General features: G+C 38.2%; 1 protein-coding gene across 3 annotated transcripts; it reads left to right on the plus strand.

The window, feature by feature from the left end:
- Positions 1 to 2185: 2185 nt before the first annotated feature.
- LOC112432808 (uncharacterized) lies at positions 2186 to 5326 on the plus strand. Of its 3 annotated transcripts, XM_076890212.1 has the most exons (5): positions 2186 to 2835; positions 3251 to 3308; positions 3431 to 3598; positions 3836 to 3931; positions 4283 to 5326. In XM_076890212.1, the coding sequence occupies exons 2-5, from the start codon at positions 3297 to 3299 to the stop codon at positions 4595 to 4597; spliced, it is 591 nt and encodes a 196-aa protein (XP_076746327.1). In that variant the 5' UTR covers positions 2186 to 2835; positions 3251 to 3296; the 3' UTR covers positions 4598 to 5326. The 3 variants fall into 3 exon arrangements, with proteins under 3 accessions (XP_076746327.1, XP_076746328.1, XP_076746326.1); XM_076890213.1 differs by lacking the exon at positions 3251 to 3308; XM_076890211.1 differs by lacking the exon at positions 2186 to 2835 and having other exon boundaries at positions 2942 to 3308.
- Positions 5327 to 17904: the final 12578 nt, after the last annotated feature.

The raw sequence follows: 17904 nt of genomic DNA on the forward strand, positions 1-17904 counted from the left end.
AATAATAAAAACTGAAGAAAGCCACAATAAAAATAGGATATAAAAGTAAAATCAAACTCTGCCTAATAAGAGAAGCAGTAGCACAATGTGTTTTGCAGCAGCTGGACAAGTACTGTAAGATACATAACTTGGTTTTCAGAGTATTCATGTGATTACAGAAGATAAAACACAAATGCAACAGAGGGTGAAAAAAATGAAACATCCAAATTCCTGAAGCTCTTTCACCAGATGTGGTTAGTGTCTATGTTTATTTCTCTTTCTCTGTCCTCCCTCCTTGTTCAGTCCTCCGTCCTTCCCATTACCGCAGCGATTTTTGACTAAGCCTCTTACTGCTACACATGTACCTGATCAAGTATTGAGGAAGCAATCTGGAAAGCCAATTGCTTTAATTGAGGTGAAGAGTTGCTGACCATTAGGAAAGAGGGGGGAGTAGACCCAGCACACAATGTGCAAACGCATGTGTGTGAGTCCACTGCTGCGACTTACACACTCGTAAAATTTCTTCTGTCACTTGTCAACACTCTGACAGTTTAATCTTTCCTGCCTGTGCGAGTATTAAAAGATTATGAGTGTTCTGCATGGCTTCATGCGCACTGCATAAGGGCTGGTTCTCCATGGGCCCCTTAGTGAGATCTCAGAGGGGGTGAGATGGAGGCCGATGGGGACAGAGGCACAGAGAAGATGCAGAGGTGATGGTTTCTAAAGACACTAAAAGCCAAAGCAATGATTTTTTTCTATTAGCTTGTTAGCAGGGATTTACTAGTGAGACCTTAAGGGAATACTATTTTAATAATCACTGGCCTGTATTGACCTTTTGTTAAGCTGCAATCAGCCTTTCAGTTTACTTGCTACTAACTTTTGAAGTAGCTGGTTCTTCATCAGTTCTTTGATGGTCTGACGAAGGACCAATAATCTGTATAAAAAATCAGTGTTGAAAAAATATTTATATTGTACAGGAATGGAAGTTGTGTATAGTTAGGTCTACATACAAAAATCACTTGGTTTGGTTCAGGGGGGAAATACCACACACACTAATGTAGGAAATGCCACTTCTACCATGTTAAAGTCCAATGTTTTGCTGAACCATCCACCACAGTCTCCTCCTACTGTAGACGTGATGGCAGTAATAACATTGTAACTACAAAGGCTGCAAAAGAGCCTCTTAATATAAATACCTGAACTACACATTGTCCTTCCCAATAGCAACCCAAGACAAAAAAGAGCAAATCTTGGTAACTCATGATTGTTTATGTAATAACTTCACAGATAAATATTATCTGTATCTTTGAACCAACTTTACTTAAAAAAGCCACCCAAATTGCTAAATCACCTCACTGCGGCCATAAGAAACTGGTCAGATATTTTCAAAAGTAAGTAAGCCAAAGCAAACTTGGCGCATATTTTCAGTTAGTGTGAGATCTGCAGGACATAAATAAAAAGATCTTTACTGGGTTGTATAGACAAACACTCCCACAGTGCCTCCCTACCAATCTGCAGTCTATATTCTTGTACAGCAAGTTAGATCAGGTAAATATAGTGCATGTGTCTTACAGGCAGAGCCAATGTAACTGTAAGTTTTCATTAACACAAGGTCCAGGTAGAGAGATGAGGTGTAATAGGCTCTTTCAGCACCTCAGCTGGCTGGCGTGCTGCGGTGATCTTTCAGCGGCGGGGCTCCCTGCTAACACCTCTCTGCTCACTGCGGTTCTTCAATTAGCAGTTTATTATTGCGGGGGCCCTCGATTTCAGCCTCCCAGGCGCTGATAGCTACATGCCAATACTGCTACTGACAGTGTGTGGCTTATAGGTGTGAGAGAAACTGGGTGCCAAAGTGCAGAGTGACACCTATCAACACTGATCTTTGGAGTTTTTAAAAAATCTATGATGTGAGGTGATCAAAATGTCCTGTTCTACAATGCAAAAGCATAGATGGGTTGTAACAAACTCAGTATGGTTGGCGAAAATGACTGCCTGATCATTAAGTCATATTGAACATGACTTTTAAAGAATAATAAAATATTTAAATTTTTCTTTTTGTTTACATTTTTTTAAACTTTGTATTTAATTTTATGCAAGAGTAAGACGACCAATAGTAGTCTAATATAGCTTATGAAGGGTACTTTAAGAAGCTTAGCTTAGCATATATATAAAAAATAAAAATCGGGTGAACCACATTACCTACACTGTAAACCCGAATGTTCAAAGTAATTAAACAGATTAAGTAGTGTATACTCAAAGTCTTTAAAAAGTTCTGTTAACTTAAATATGTCAAGTTCGTATAACATGTTCTTCTTTTTGAGTAAATGAAACTAATAATATTTGATTGAATTTAACTATTTCTATATTAAGTAAGCATCACTTAAAATAATAACTTAAGCACAACGTAACACAGTTAAGTTAGGACATATAAGAATGGTAAAGTCCTGTTATTTTTGTTGTTTCAAGTAGGTAGGATTTAATAATAAACTTAATTTATGTAGCACATGCTAAAATACAATAAAATCTCAAAGTGTTTCACCAAATAAGTAAAATCAAATTGTCTTAAATGCATTAGTGGAAGACAAAATGTATTTATTTTAATATTCATTGTTTTATCACTGTGTCCTACATATATATTTTTAATTTTTTCCGTAAGTGTTGAGCAGCTGCAGGAATCAATTTTTATTCCGAGTTAATCTCTGATTCACCCTCCGAAGCGGAAGGCGGCGCTAATGAGCATTAATACGAAACACAGAAGAAGTAAAGGTATATGGGCGGGAACAGCACCAAAGAGGCAACACGGACGACTGGAGAAAGTTGGACCTAACGGCAGCAACTAGCATCACTGGACTTACAGTAAGTTTTCAATGTTGATATTAGTTTATTGTTAAAATACGAATATTTAGTTGTATTTTGGGTGTGTGTCGAAAAGAATAGCAGAAATGTCGGTCAGTGTTTTTTATGTGCTTTGCTGCTCTCCCCGAAGGAAACTTTGCGCTTGCAGAGCTAGCATTAAGTTGTTGTAATGAGGGTCGCAGGCTGTTTAAAAAGTTAGATACTACTTGCTCTAGAGGTGGCGCCCGGTCGCCTAGTATGAAACAAAGTATTTTAATCTCTCTAAATTTTTAAACCCCCTCTCATGACTCAGAATAGTTGGGTCCAAACAAGCCCGTTGTCCCTGCAGTTACACAACGGAGATGCCTGTCTGCAGTGAGAGTGCTTTCAAGCAGTTTTCTTGTTAGAAACGCTATATTTTAAACTATATGTGCAGGGTTAGGGTTGTGAAGGAGCTCTTGGACCTCTGGCCTGCTCTAAAAATGGAGTCTGAGGTAATATGGATCAGCTCTGTTTAAAATGAAAATTGTAATTCTTACTCATGTGGCAGCTTTTTGCTGCTTTATAAAGATGTGCGAGATTCTTCAAATTGAACTGTATTGTCCTTCTGCTGTAGTTGTATGCAGAGTTTCAGCGGATTACAAATCAGAACCTGCCCAATACATTCTACGCTGAACTTGACCGCCATCTTCCTCGACTGATGACCTTATTCAGACAGAAGGCATCAAAAACTGGGAAGACAGCAGATGCCCTGGTTGAAATTCTAAGAATTCACAATGAACAGGTAATAATAGATTGTTACACATTTCATAGGTTGAACCAGTGGAACATTGGACAGGTTCAATGATTTAAATGAGCTTTTTGAATTTTGCTATTACTCCACTTTGTGTTTGCTATTTGTCTGACTGTATTAAAGATGTGAACAGGTTATTTGTGGACATATGTTCTGATTTGACTGTTGTTTTTGTTGTTGTTCAGTAAACTCACCAGTATATAAAATTCTGTTTTTATCTGGAAATAGGAAATCCATGATATCCACACCAAGTGCACTACCGTTCTCCCTGCCCTTCCTGTCTATCTGCATGAGGATGTCTCTGGATTTTTCAGAACCTGCACTGTGAGTGTCCTTAAGTATCTAACAGATACTACTGTGTATATAAACAGTGCATCAAAGTACAAACATGTATTTTGATGCACTGTTTGGACTTACCTTTGTTTAGTCTACTCCTGTGTATTTCCTTTAGCTTAGTTTCAGTCTATCTCACACCACTTGATTCTCTGGTGAATTAGCTGATTTATGTGTGCAGAACATGGATCTTCTGTTTTTCACCTCTTACAGTGAGACTCAGGTCTCCCTTGTAAAAGAGGTATTGGATCTCAGTGGGAGTTGGTAAAATGAGAAATTATATGTCGTCTGTTGTATTTCTTGGGTTAGATTGTGATTAGTATCTCTTTTTCATTAATTCAGGACGAATCTGATGAGTTGGAGCTTGATGGTGTTGAAGTGGCCCTCTTCACTGTCATCAGTGACCATCACACAACAAGTCCAGTTCACTACCAACCTGTGAAAATCTCTGTCGTCATTGAAAGTGATGCCGTGTTCAGTCTCCCCAGATTTGGTGAAGCCTTCCTAGTAATGTTTGGACTGATCTATGCACTTCACCTCAGCTACCCCAAAGCCCTGACCAACACTTTAGAATTTACTCAAAAGATTTTATTTGGTCTAGAAAGTGGTAAACTGTCACCCAGGTTACAGACCCTCAAGAATGACTTGGTTATGTAGGAACTCATCTGAAAGAAGGATGCAGGGTGAAGCATTATAAAAGGCTAGTTCAAAGTTCTCTCCTTTCACCTAAATAATGCCTCAAAACATTATTAGATTACTCTACAGGTGTTCAGCCAATAGGTCCAAACTATACAACGTGCCTTTGTTCTCATTAACATAATGCAAAGCAACACTAATGTTTTGTATGTTTTAATGTTTTTCGTAATACTATTTCCAAAACATTGTGGGCTGCGCAAGATGACCTAAATTTCACTGTTTGATACTGGTTAATGTAAAACAAATAGCAATGTAATTCACTCAAATTGCTGCCTTGTTGTCTTATTCAGATATTAGCCAGAGAGCCAAAAGCACATTTTGATATTATTAATTATTATTTTTCATTACTCTGACAGTTTTCCTGACTAAACAATTTTTGGTCTACTTATTTTAATTTATAAATGTTTTTGTTAATTATTTTTAATTTATGTAATTTTTTTTTTTAATGTATTTAATTTCAACATAGTGCTAAAAGGGAGCAGGCAAGATACTGTTCAATGGCAGATGTTTATGACTTTTGCATATTAAGTTACCGATACTCAGTGTAATTGAGGCAATCAATTGCCTCAAAAATTTTAAGTTTTGGGTCACATGTTTTTAAGTATCAAGTAGTCAACATATTTGACTAACGTGTACTTAAAATAATGACAACACAAACTAATAAACATTTGAGTTTTGTTAACATAAAAATGTTGTAGTTGTGTACTTATTTTTTATAAGTTCTGTGAACTTATTTCTTTGAATTTGTAAACTTGAAACTTTAAGTCATATTAACTGCAAATATTTGAGTTGACCGTTCTCAAAAGATACAAGTACCATGTAATCCAAACTTTTACGTTCTGGAAAAATTTGGCTTTTGAGTTTATCAACTCAAAAAAATTGAGGCAATCGATTGCCTCAATTTTTTTGAGTTCTGGTAACTTATTCGGGTTTACAGTGTAGTACTTTCTCCAGTTAATATATAGAACTCATCAAACATCTAGTGTTGAAAAGTTGAAAATTTAAATTGTTCCAATTATGGAAACATAACACTGCTGATGCCTGACTGCCCTTGTTGGACTTTTTAGTAGGGAGAGTCTAACATTTTACTAAATATTAGATCTAAAACAATAAATTTAAGTAAACATTCTCAATAGAGAATGACTAACGAGTAAGAAAAATGTGCCCAAGATCAAACTCGTTGTTGGATGTTGTGTGGCTGTCTGTTAGCAACCATTTGGTACCCAAATTAGTTTTCATTTAAGTTTGACTGTCTTAAAAAAGTGCATTTGCATTCTGAGTTTTTCATGACTTCAGGTTTGCTAAGATGATGCTCTTGGCTTTAGCTGCAAACAAAAACATGTCTTTTGACTCATGGCATTTGACACGATCCATCAAAATTTATGACATGAAATCCTTCTTTGAGATGAATTAGATGCAGTATTGGGGTAACAGGTTGCAAGGTAAGTTGTTATGGTACTCACATTTTTGTTGTAAGGCGTAAACAAAGACATTAGTTTTACAATTTAATTGGATATTTATGTATTTTTAAAAATAAGCAATCCTTTTTTCTGTTGAAATGTTAACCTTATCTCACTGTTCCTTTTGTTGCCACCAAACAAAACAAAATGAAAAATCATTAGCACATCCATTCCAGTGATTAGCTACAGCCATTGTTGTTTGGCTGTATTTGGATTGTTTGGAATTCGTGAAAGGATATTGCAAGGTCAAGGACAGCTGCAAACTTAGCAGCTGTTGGTGGCTCACTAAGGAGGAAAAATGAAGTCAGTGATATAGCTCTGAAAAAGAGCTTTGTGTTCAGCTGATGTCACTCTGAAGGAAATTAACAAGCTTGCTGCTGGTTAGGTGAAGGATGCTATCAAAATCAACCCGTTCTGAAATGAGCTCAACTCAGTTCATTCAGAGGTAAATGTAAAAAGACTCTCTGGAGAATATAACCAACATTTGCAAAGGGATGTTAATGTCAAAGTACGAAATTTCCTTTCACAGTAGGTATCAGTGTACATAAAGTAATGGATTACTTTTTCATGGCAGCAATGAAAAAACTTTTACACGTTAACAAGTTAGTTCTACCCCACAAAGTGACTTGTCCTGGTGGAACATTGGAGGAAGACACCCTTCAATGAGCTGAAACATTAACTTTTTTTTCATCCTGCTTAAAACAGATTATTATGGATTTCAAAATCTTATTTGGTTTTCATATGTAACTATTTTTGGTGATATCAAATTTAATAGCAGGAAATTAATTAGGCATATAATGCTTTTCTTTCTCTCTCTTTCACCACATTTTTCCACAAGTAACCTGTATAGCAGCGTAATAAAACTGAAAATTCTGTTTTTGGTATGCCACCCCAATATTTTTAGTGGGCCTATGTGGCCACAACTATGGAAAAATTCTGGAGCCGCCCCGGTCTGCACAGAGGACAAACTTACTGTCCTCTGTGTATGATCCCAACTATCTTTTTAATAGATTTTTTATAGACTTCATGATACATTTATAAAAATATGCTAATTGGAACCTGTTGCCAGGTATTGTTTTTCCATAGGTTGGCTGTTCTGGACAAATATCTATGAATTTTCACAAATGATCCAATGACTGTATTCACACAATTCATACAAGTGGAAAGATTCGATTATTTACAGCATCATTATCTGTACATGGAAAAATTTACCATGTGTCATTATAATCACCGAGTCATCACCTGTATGAATAAAAAGACAAATATATTCTTTAACTCTTTGAAGCATTTGTTTTTCTCCAAAACATACGGTTAAGTTTAGGGTACGAGTTACCTTCTATCATTAATGATGACTCAGACATCAGGATAACCTTTAAGAAATAAGAAAAGTAATGGCTTTAGTCTGATCTCTAAATAGTTTTCACGGTCACAGTTGGATAGACATCCAGCTGAAGTCCTGTTCACTGCAGGCGTCTCGCATCTCTCTGCTGCTCTGAGTGTTTTGCTGGGTGGGAGTGGGTTAACACACACTACTGGCAAATTGTGAGCTTCTCTCTCTTGTTTTCTGCATGCTCAGAGACTATGCGTGCACAAACACGCACACACAGAGCTGTAGCTCCCTCGCTCTCTTCTCCTGCCAATGCGCTGCTGGTTAGATATTGTTAGCATTCCATTTGCCATTTACATTTTCTCTGCTTGACATAATTGAGGAATGGATGCTCTTATGAAAATTAAACTCGCAGTCCTCCTGGGTTACTGTAACCCTGTTAAAATGTAATGAGATTCTTTATGCGTCGTCTTGTGATTTTTTTATTAAATAGAATATCAGTATGACTAATTCCCTGGGCCCAAATGTGGACTGGGACACCGCATTATTGATAGGCCAGTGCATAAGTGGTCTCTCTTGGCCTGCCTCTAATGGCCTAATAATGCATTATACCAGTATCAGTGGGCCTGCGGCTTGCAGTGCTTATTGTCGTTATTGAAAACACCTGGGCGGACCATTCATCAAGGTTAAATCACCAGGGCCCATCCGTTCATTAGGCTGTCAGTAAACATCTTTATTTAGTTTCAGCTGCCGATACTGACAGAAAAAGAGGCTCAAGGAGCCCTGACGAGCAGCTGCGGCCCCACAGCATCCAGGAAGACACAAGAACATGAAGCCGGTTGTGTCAAGGCTTCCAGCCCGCGGTTTGTCCACAAGCACCGGACCGAAGCTCCCCTGTCAATTGTTGGGATGATAGAGTGGAACGGATCAGGGTGGCCGTTCCTGGAATAGAGGCAATTTTACGATAGCTGTGCATTCACTGTGCATATTTATCTTCTCTGATGATTGTTTTGAGTGTAAGCAGAGGGAGAGGCTGAGAAACTGTCGGCCAATCTCAGAGAATTTGGAGGCTTTTTTTCCCCTCGTGACAGATAGATGAAGGGCCTAATGAAGAGAGATTCCCCTGTTGGAGGAGCCAGTGGAGAAATGATTAACCTCATTGACTCCCAGCTGTAGTTAAAGAGCAACTTGACAAATCATCACTGCACTGGCTGTATTAATATACTAATATGGATATTAAATAGCATCAATTCAAAACGCAGACACCTGACAAAGGACATTAAAATACTCTAAGCCTGAAAAGTTTGTTTCATGTATACTCTTTTAAATTTTTATAATTGATTGATCAGTATTGCTTTATTTTACTTATTTAAAATATATATATATATATATATATATATATATATATATATATATATATATATATATATATATATATATAAATATGTTTTCCCTCTGGATTCTAATCACATCCATTTAAAGTTTGTGCACTGAAAAAATGTAATTGTTTTAAATCTTTTGAGATCAACTTCTTCTACCTTTGGTAACATTAACAATCATACAACCATGAAGGAAAAAACAAATAACAAAACCCAAACTTTTGGCCTCCCACTGAGCAATAAAACATCATTAGGCTGTACTGAGACATTTGTTTAGCCCTGGTTCCAACATGTATAAATAATTTATCGTCTTTTCATTATTAATCTCTTTACAGCCACCGCACCCTTGTAGCAGAATTGGACAATTTAATGAATAAATTAGGACGGTTTGAGAGAATTAGTGACGTCTACTGCTGTGAGCTGTAACACAAATGGGACCTAAAATGGTTGACCATGACATTAACCATTAATTCAGAGAAAATTGCAGCAAATTAAGCAGATGGGATAAGGTTTAAGGCCTTAATTTTAATAAATAATTTAGGAAAAAACAGAGCATATAGACTCTGCTTTATTGGTTTGGATTCTAATCTGGAAAATGGGCTAAAAATCAAACCCTGCCATCACTGGCTTTTAGTTGCTTTGAAACAAATGATGTGGGGGGGCTTTTGAAGATTACAAAAGCACGGTGGTAAAGAATTTGCTGACTTGTGGCCCAGTGAAACAAATGATGTGTTGCTTCATCAGTTTATCACTGACACTGACTGTCTGGAAAATGCACATATTTACCAGAATCATCAGCGGGGCTCTTAATAAATGTCATTTCTTTTCCCTTTCTTTAAATAATCACTCTTCTCTTTAGCAGATGACAGTAAACTGTCCTGCCCTACAAGAAACTCAGGCTTTTAAGATATTTACCGAACATATTACTGCTATACAATAAATATCTGTCAGGAAAATTTTAAATATTTTCAATATGTATTGCCATTCTGCCAAGATTGAATCTGTTCCGTAATTAGCTGTGCAGTTTCCCACTTCAGGGCTTTTAGTTTCCTGTCTCACTGAAAGCTGAGTCTAAAAAATGTAATATGTAAATATGTGATTGCCACCACAAGCTCAGTCTAAATAAAAATACACATATTTCTTACCCCAGTTTATGCAATTCTCTGCACAAAGCATCCACCTATGTAGTTTCCAGCTCTTCTTTATCATGCATGGACACAGTAACAGATGTACAGAGTTTGACCCTGTAGTGTGTAGTTTAAACAGAGTATTGTCGCAGCATTTTCGAAGACTTCATGAAAATGTATATTCTTCCTGAAGATTCCCTCTTTTTCTGAAAATATACCCTTTAATTAAAGAAATCAGCTCATCACTTTTATATATACACATATACATTTTAGAATATTCATAACCCATTTTGACACAGGTGGTGCAATTTTGCTGTGTAGGTTTGCATTGCATTAAAAGTACAAATTATTATTTTAATAAATTGTGAAGCTTTGGAAATTTCCTGCTAGGTGTCCAGAACTAAAGCATGATTTTGCATCTGGAATTTGCACATGTTGTGACACGTGCATCAGTCTGATTTGAATGAAGTCGTCATTTAGCTGTAATGTGTTGTGTAATCTCTACTTGATGCAAACTCAGGGGTGACGTGGCTTACACACTGCACAGAGGTCAAGAAGTGAGTGTGTATGCAGATGGTGTAGGCGTCGGCCCCGGCTTCAGACGGTGAGGCTCTACACACACATACAGAGACATACACACTGCTCCAGCACACTTGGAAGAAACTGCTTGTATGAAATGGTCAGTTGCTGGTGTTGATAAATTGATGGGGCAGGCAGCTCAGGACACACAGCTGGAATTCACGGGACACCAAACCTAACAGAGATCCATATATCTCTCAGAGGCGGAGGCGCGTTAAAGAGCTCCACGTATCTGTCACTGAGCTCGCCGGGCCCTGAGACCTCAGACCAAACACAAACAAACTGCAACAGCTGGATCCTGCGCACTTTGATGCAACAATGTTGTGTACATAAGAGACTCTCACACACTGCTCAGACTCATAACCTGGATTCAAGTTATCGTGCATAACAACTGCTTATTTGAAGGAGATCACACAGCTGGCTATGGGAGAATGATTTTTATTGTGGCTATTGAATTTAACAAGCTCAGTAACATTCAGGAGGAGAACTAGCTGTCAGTTGTTGTCAGTGAGAGTTTATTTTTTACTTAAACCTGCTGTAATTTATTTTTAATCCCTGAAAGTGTTTCTTTTAAATTGGAAATACATCTAACATAACTTGGGTTTGTAACAATGGCCAACTGTTACTTACTGTTGTTGGTTTACATTTTTTTTTTTTGTTCAGAAGGATTTTGGCTTGATAACAGTGCAATGGAAAATGAATAGAGGTTGCCCATAAATTTGGCAACATCAGGTTCAACAAAAAGAGCTAATCTGAAACGTCCTTTGAAGTTGATACATACAGAATGTGTGAGCATCATACTTAAAGCCATGTTTCTTGAATATTCGCATTCTGCTTAGCCTGATTGTGTTTTTACCTAAGGCCAATGACGGTCTCTTTAGTAATTAAATGCTCTATTATACTCACCGGTGAACTGCTATGCGTGTTAGTGGTGAGCGTGTTGCACGTGTATGTAGCATTTATTTTATTTTATTATGTTTATTTGTTTTTAAAATTGACCTCATGAGAGCGGTGAAATAATTGGGTCCATTGCAATAACGTACATGTGATTAAATATTACTAAAAATACCAATTACAGCAGAAACAAAGGGGAGAAAACCAGATACAAAAAGTCTGAATTCCCAAACTTTATTACATATTACATACATATGATATTATATTTGGTCATTCATAAGTGATCAGACAGTGTAGCACACAAAGAAAACAAGAGGCAAAAAAAGTAAGCTAAAGGTCATGTGTTAGAAAACTAGTGAGGAAACACGAGAACAAAGCTGCACAAAAGAACACTAGGAATGCCAGACAACAGCTTAACTGCTGCAAGCACTGAGAAGACGGAGAAGCTGAACACAAATGATGCTAATCAGGGCGAGGCAGGTAATCACAAAAGACGGGAAATGAACTAAAGACTGGAAGCAAAACAGAAATAAATTTCACAATGAAGCTGGACTTCACAGGAACTGAAGCTCAAAACCCGGACACAGAGCTCACCATTGAGTATTTATTTAGATTTTTTTGGGATGATACAGGATTTGTTCTGTCAGAGAACACCTGAAAAAATTAAATATTTAAATTGTTAAAGTCTATGTCTTATAAGCTCATGAAACCAATTTATAAAATCTATTTCATTACTGAATTTCTATACATTTAATCTGGTAATGAAAATGGATGTCTGAGGAGATTGGAATGAATTTGATATACATTTTTTAACAAACAGCAAACAAATTAAAAAACAACAACAGTTGTGCACTCCTTCCTCGTTGTTCTCCGAGCGGTGCTGGAAGGTGCTGCGTGTGCTTGTGATTCCCTAATGGACCTCTGGGGGGCGATAACAGCTTGAAAAGCGCTCAGCCCTTCAAGAAAAACAACCGCAGAGGGGGAAAATATAAGCTTTCAAAAAACTGAAAAAAGTCAGAGATGGAAAAGTATTTTCACCTTCATCTGATTTTAAAAACATAATTTTGTCATAGTCGTTTACTTTTACTATTTTTATTTTATTTTTTACTATTTATCCACATTAAAGCAACAGATGCTGTTTAGAAATATATATAGGACAAAGTGACCATAAGTCAATGTGTAAGACCTACAAGAAAGAAATATATATAAAAAAGAAAAGAAATAAAGCTGCACTTTCTTTAGTATTCAGGTTCCACTGATCCTTTTATCTCTTTTTTCCTGAAATTATAAGAATGGCATATCTCTGTCGTGTCTTTACAACAGCAAAATTAATAAATGCTTTCTGCCTTTTCTCCTCTTTCAGAACAGTGCCAACACATTTTTCCAAGGATCTGCAGGCAGACAGGAACAATTAAAAGCTGTTAAGTGACTTTGTTTGGCAGCGGCAGCGACAGCACACAGCTCTCCTGGCAGAGCAGAGTGAGGGGAGAGCGAAGCCTTCTCGACAGCGTTCGTCATCCCAGTCGGCCCTCGAGAACTTCTGAATGAGTAAAATGATTTGATTACGTTGAGGCTAATGACGAAGGGCATACTTAAATCCATCTCCACGGTTTTCTTTGCTTCTGTCCCTGATTCAGTGCCCTGTCAGCAGCTTATTAGACAGGTTTTTCACTACACTACAGCTGCTCGCTGGCCTCTTCTTACAAATACTGGGAAAGAACTGGGAAAGAGGGAGTGAATGAGAGGCATGAAGGTAACGTAAGAAAGGGGAAAAGAGGATTAAAAATGATACAGAAGCTAAACGAATGTTTAACCCGTGTTTGATCCACTGAAATTGGCACTCAAGCAAATACTTCACTGACACCACGGCTCTGACCTGGACTTTTAAGTTACCGAAAAACTGAATTCATAAAAATAAGAAAAATAGAACAATTTGATTCTCATCTGCGTGAGAAATATAATTTTTAAACAAAAACATTCCCCCCCAAAACGTACAAATATTAAAAAAGGTAAAAGACAAAGAAAATCCCCAAAGACAATATAATTTACAATGTACACACAACAAAAATAAAAGGTAAAAAAAAAATTAACAATGATTTCTAACATTAATTTGGGGAGAGTGTCTGGTTTTAAGCTTAAGCAGTGCCATAGTTTGTACTAAATTTGTACTAAATTTAATAACACAGACTTTGATTGTCAGGCTATCAGAAGGGACAAGTAATACCACACACACACACACACACACACACACACACACACACACACACACACACACACACACACACACACACACACAAACACAGAAACACACACACACCTACTGCCAGTTTAGAATTAAACAAGTCTTTTGGTCTGTGGAAGGAGGAAATATCATTAAAATGGTGGTAAAACACAACACTTGTGTCTTCATCTAAGCTGCAGCAGCAATGGTAAAAATTTGAGAGGTGCATGATCGGCAGAAACAGCGTCAAGCAACAGCAGATGTGACCTTAGCAGGTATAATGGGGCCCCATTGTTTACGTAAAGGCTGCAATAACTGCTCAGAAACAGACCAAGGCTTTGCTCCAACCCATATCACAATCCAATCTAGACTTTGCTGAATGTCCCTGGGCGATCGTGGCTCAAGAGTTGGGAGTTCGCCTTGTAATCGGAAGGTTGCCGGTTCGAGCCCCGGCTTGGACAGTCTCGGTCGTTGTGTCCTTGGGCAAGACACTTCACCCGTTGCCTACTGGTGGTGGTCAGAGGGCCCGGTGGCGCCAGTGTCCGGCAGCCTCGCCTCTGTCAGTGCGCCCCAGGGTGGCTGTGGCTACATTGTAGCTTGCCATCACCAGTGTGTGAATGTGTGTGTGTGAATGGGTGGATGACAGGTTGTGTAAAGCGCTTTGGGGTCCTTAGGGACTAGAAAAGCGCTATACAAATACAGGCCATTTACCATTTAAAAAGTCACAGCCACCCCACACTGCAGCCCACACAACCCACTGGTGCCAGACATCACTGCCAAAAGGTCCCGCATGTCTCCACGCCCCAGCAGGTCAGCAACGTTCAGTAACTCAAGATCGACCTAGACAATATTTGGGAAGGTGTCTTTAACTTTGTGAATAATTGAAAAAAAAGTAGTGTTGTTAACGTGTCTCCATAACACAAAGTCATTTTGGAAATACCCTTAATCATTAAAAGATGCTAAAGATTAAAAGACGTCATCTATCTTTCAGCATGTCCATACACAAACTATGATGCTACTGTCAGCAGCTGGCTAAGCTGGCTTAACACAAAGACTGAAAACAAGAAGGGACAGCTCACCAGTATCGAGCCCAAGGTAAGAAAATTCACCTAGCAGCACCTCAAACACTCAACGATTAATATTTCATAGCTTTTTTATTAAGCGATACAAGAACAAAGTATAACAAAATGTATCAAAATGACCATTCCCTGGCTGATGGACTCTTAGTTCCCCAGAATCACTGACTTATTATTGAAAAACTGGTCCCAATTTGAATATCAATAAGATCAGTCAATAATGATTTGGTATGTGCTACTAAACCCACGCATGTATGTGTTTAACACAGACAAATACATGAAAGAGACGTTAACATATGGATGTTAATTAGCGTCCCTGGTGAACGTTATCAATTGAGACCATATGGAGGCATGGGATCCTTTCTGCTGTAATTGACAAAAGTTTAATAACAGGACCAAACCTCTACAATCAGCAGTGTGTAGAGCTGCACATTGATTGACATGTCGAAGCAGTTGAACAAAGCTGGTGACTGCCAGACAGTGACCCTTGCTTCCTGCCCGTCAGCACAACAAAGATACGCATTTACAGACAGCTGCCGTTCATGACACAACGTTAGGCTGACCTGAAACAAATTACTGTAAAGAAAAGGAAATCACTTTAGGGACAAGAGTGGATATGAGGAAAATTATAGCCTGCTGTTCTGATATTAGCTGTTCTATTGTTGCAGGTAAAGCTGGGCCTGCTGGGAGCTTTTGTATTTACTACTTAGTGCAATGTTTGGTACAATTTGTGTGTGTTTTGTTGCATGTCTGTTTCCCCAGAGTCATTAGAGCCAATCATTATCCGGTTACTGTCCTGTCTACTATTGTTTATGTAACTGGACCAGACGGATCTATTGAGCTCTTATTAAATATCAGGTATTGGTCAGTCAGTAAATTGACAAGATGAAAAAGAAAAAGGAAAACAACCTGCAAAAGGCTAAAAAAATGTACTTTTTTCTAAGACCAAGTTAATATAACCCCAAAATAACTGATATATTTCTTTTATTTCTTTTATTATAATATGTCCAGTTTTCATTTTTGTTAACACAATAATCTGCCATGAAATCCATTATTATGGCACCTGTAGAAGTCTGAGTAGCATTATATTTATGTAGGCTTTGGTTATATGGATATAAGGAGTGTATTTGACGGCTATTGTCTGATGACAGTTTTGTTTGTCTTCCTTTTTTCCAGATTTCACACACAACACATATTGATGCATATCGGCTCATTTTAATTTTTAGGAAATCATTTCCAACACAACTTAGTTACACACAAGGTGTCTTTTGGCACAGCAGCCAAGAAAATGGTGTTCAAGGGGTAAAGGTACCTATAAATAATGGTTAACTTTAAAAATAAACAAACCTTGACAATGAAAGATAAAACCAATAAAGGTGACTAAAACCAGTGCAGTGGTTAGCACTGTTGGCTCACAGGAAGAGAGTCCTGGGCACAAATCCACCAGCTGACAGGGGCCCTCCAGTCTGGGGTTTGCATGTTCTCCGTGCCCCAAATTCCTCGCACAGTCAAAAGGCATGGAGCCTAATGGGCACCCAAGACCAACGCTTCTCTACCTTGGTCTTGGGTGTGAATGAGCGTCTGTTTCTTTCTGGTGACCTGCCCAGGGTGCAGCCTGCTCTTTGCCTCATGCCAGCTGGAATAGGCTAAAGCCTCCGTTAAACCCTGAATTCAGTACAATGAAACGGATGGATAAATGGCATCTCAATATGGCGAATATAAATTTAAAAAAGCATCAAAATTGGGCAAAAGTAACAAAAACAGACAGGCGATTCTTTAAAATGGTCTCATTGGTCTATCCAACTAGCGAGACAGACTTCTTATAAGGTGGGGTCACCAAAATAAGATTAAACAACACAAACATAACTGAGAGTTTTTTTCAAATTTAGAATTATTGATGTGAAGAGCTGCATTTTTATCTCAGGTCAGGACCTTTTTCTGAAAATTTCCAAGTAGTTTGTAGTGCTTAAAACTGCAAAACACAAAAGCTGAATAGTATAAAAAAATGAAAGAAAAAAACAGATCCTGGCTCACAAAACTGCCCATTAAACTGCCGCACCTTGCTAGTGTGTTTCATTAGCTAACTATTCAAAAGCTATTTTTCATGCAGACACGAGGAAAACTGTAGTTTTGTGGACGTGAAAATGTCAGTTCTCAAAAATCCGAATCAATCAACCTCCGTATCTCCCTGCTAATGTGCCTGCTTCCCTGCATCACAACCTGTTAGTCTCTCAGTGCTATCGTCACTTCCTCGACTGCCACCGCCCCATGACCTGCCATGGTGAAAAAGACAAAGAGGGAGTGCATGGACTGAGATGGAGAAGAGGAGGAAGAGGATGAGGGAAAAAAAAGAAACGTTTCACCGCTTTCAGAGAGACTCCACTGGTGAGGACCCTCCTCTCCTAATCACATTACCCGAGAAAACTTTTACTTATGGCTAATGGAATTCGCTTAAAATTGAACCGCTGGGCTGAAAGTAGATTTGCATTGATCCAGATATGTATAGAGCCAAAGTCAGTCTATCTATTCTTTGAAGGAATTAAAGGCCGCTAAGCCTATAGAGCCAGACTGTATAATCCTATGTTAAAAGATCAATACTGGCTGGAACCCACATGAGCTTTTTTCATCGTGTGTGTTTTTGTGTGTCTGCCTGAATATACAACCATGTGTTTTTTATCCACAGTGTATATTTTAACTGTAAATCATTCAGCTTGTGGTCTGTTTGCTCCTTTGCTTTGTGCGCTTCATCATGAACGAAGGCTTTTTTTGGACAGATTAAAGGGGCGTTGTGATGGGGTTTGCAGTCTGACTGTTAACACCATACAAATAAACCTGACTGCCCACCGTTTATTTAGTCTGACGCCCTCATCTAGTATGCCCCCTGCCACGTTTAACCAGCAGAAAGAGCAAACTGTCTCGGCGGCTGGGGTACAGAAAAGCCGTGGCTGGACTCTAAATATACTGTTGCATCATCCACCCCTGCTGCTTATTTCTGAGCAAACAAGACCCTGATCTGGAGCCTTCTGTGCTCAAGTCTTAGACTCCACGGTAGCTAAAATTTACACTTGGGTATACAACACATTTGTAAAATCACTATTTGGTGTGTCTTTTGGTAAAGAAGACAAGCAAAACAAATGCCTAAAGATGCTTTTTTTTCCACTTACGTTGAAAAATGTAGGTATTGTAACAACCCTTATTATGGCAT

The sequence above is a fragment of the Maylandia zebra genome, linkage group LG11, assembly GCF_041146795.1.
Source record: "Maylandia zebra isolate NMK-2024a linkage group LG11, Mzebra_GT3a, whole genome shotgun sequence".
NCBI classification, from domain to species: domain Eukaryota; kingdom Metazoa; phylum Chordata; class Actinopteri; order Cichliformes; family Cichlidae; genus Maylandia; species Maylandia zebra.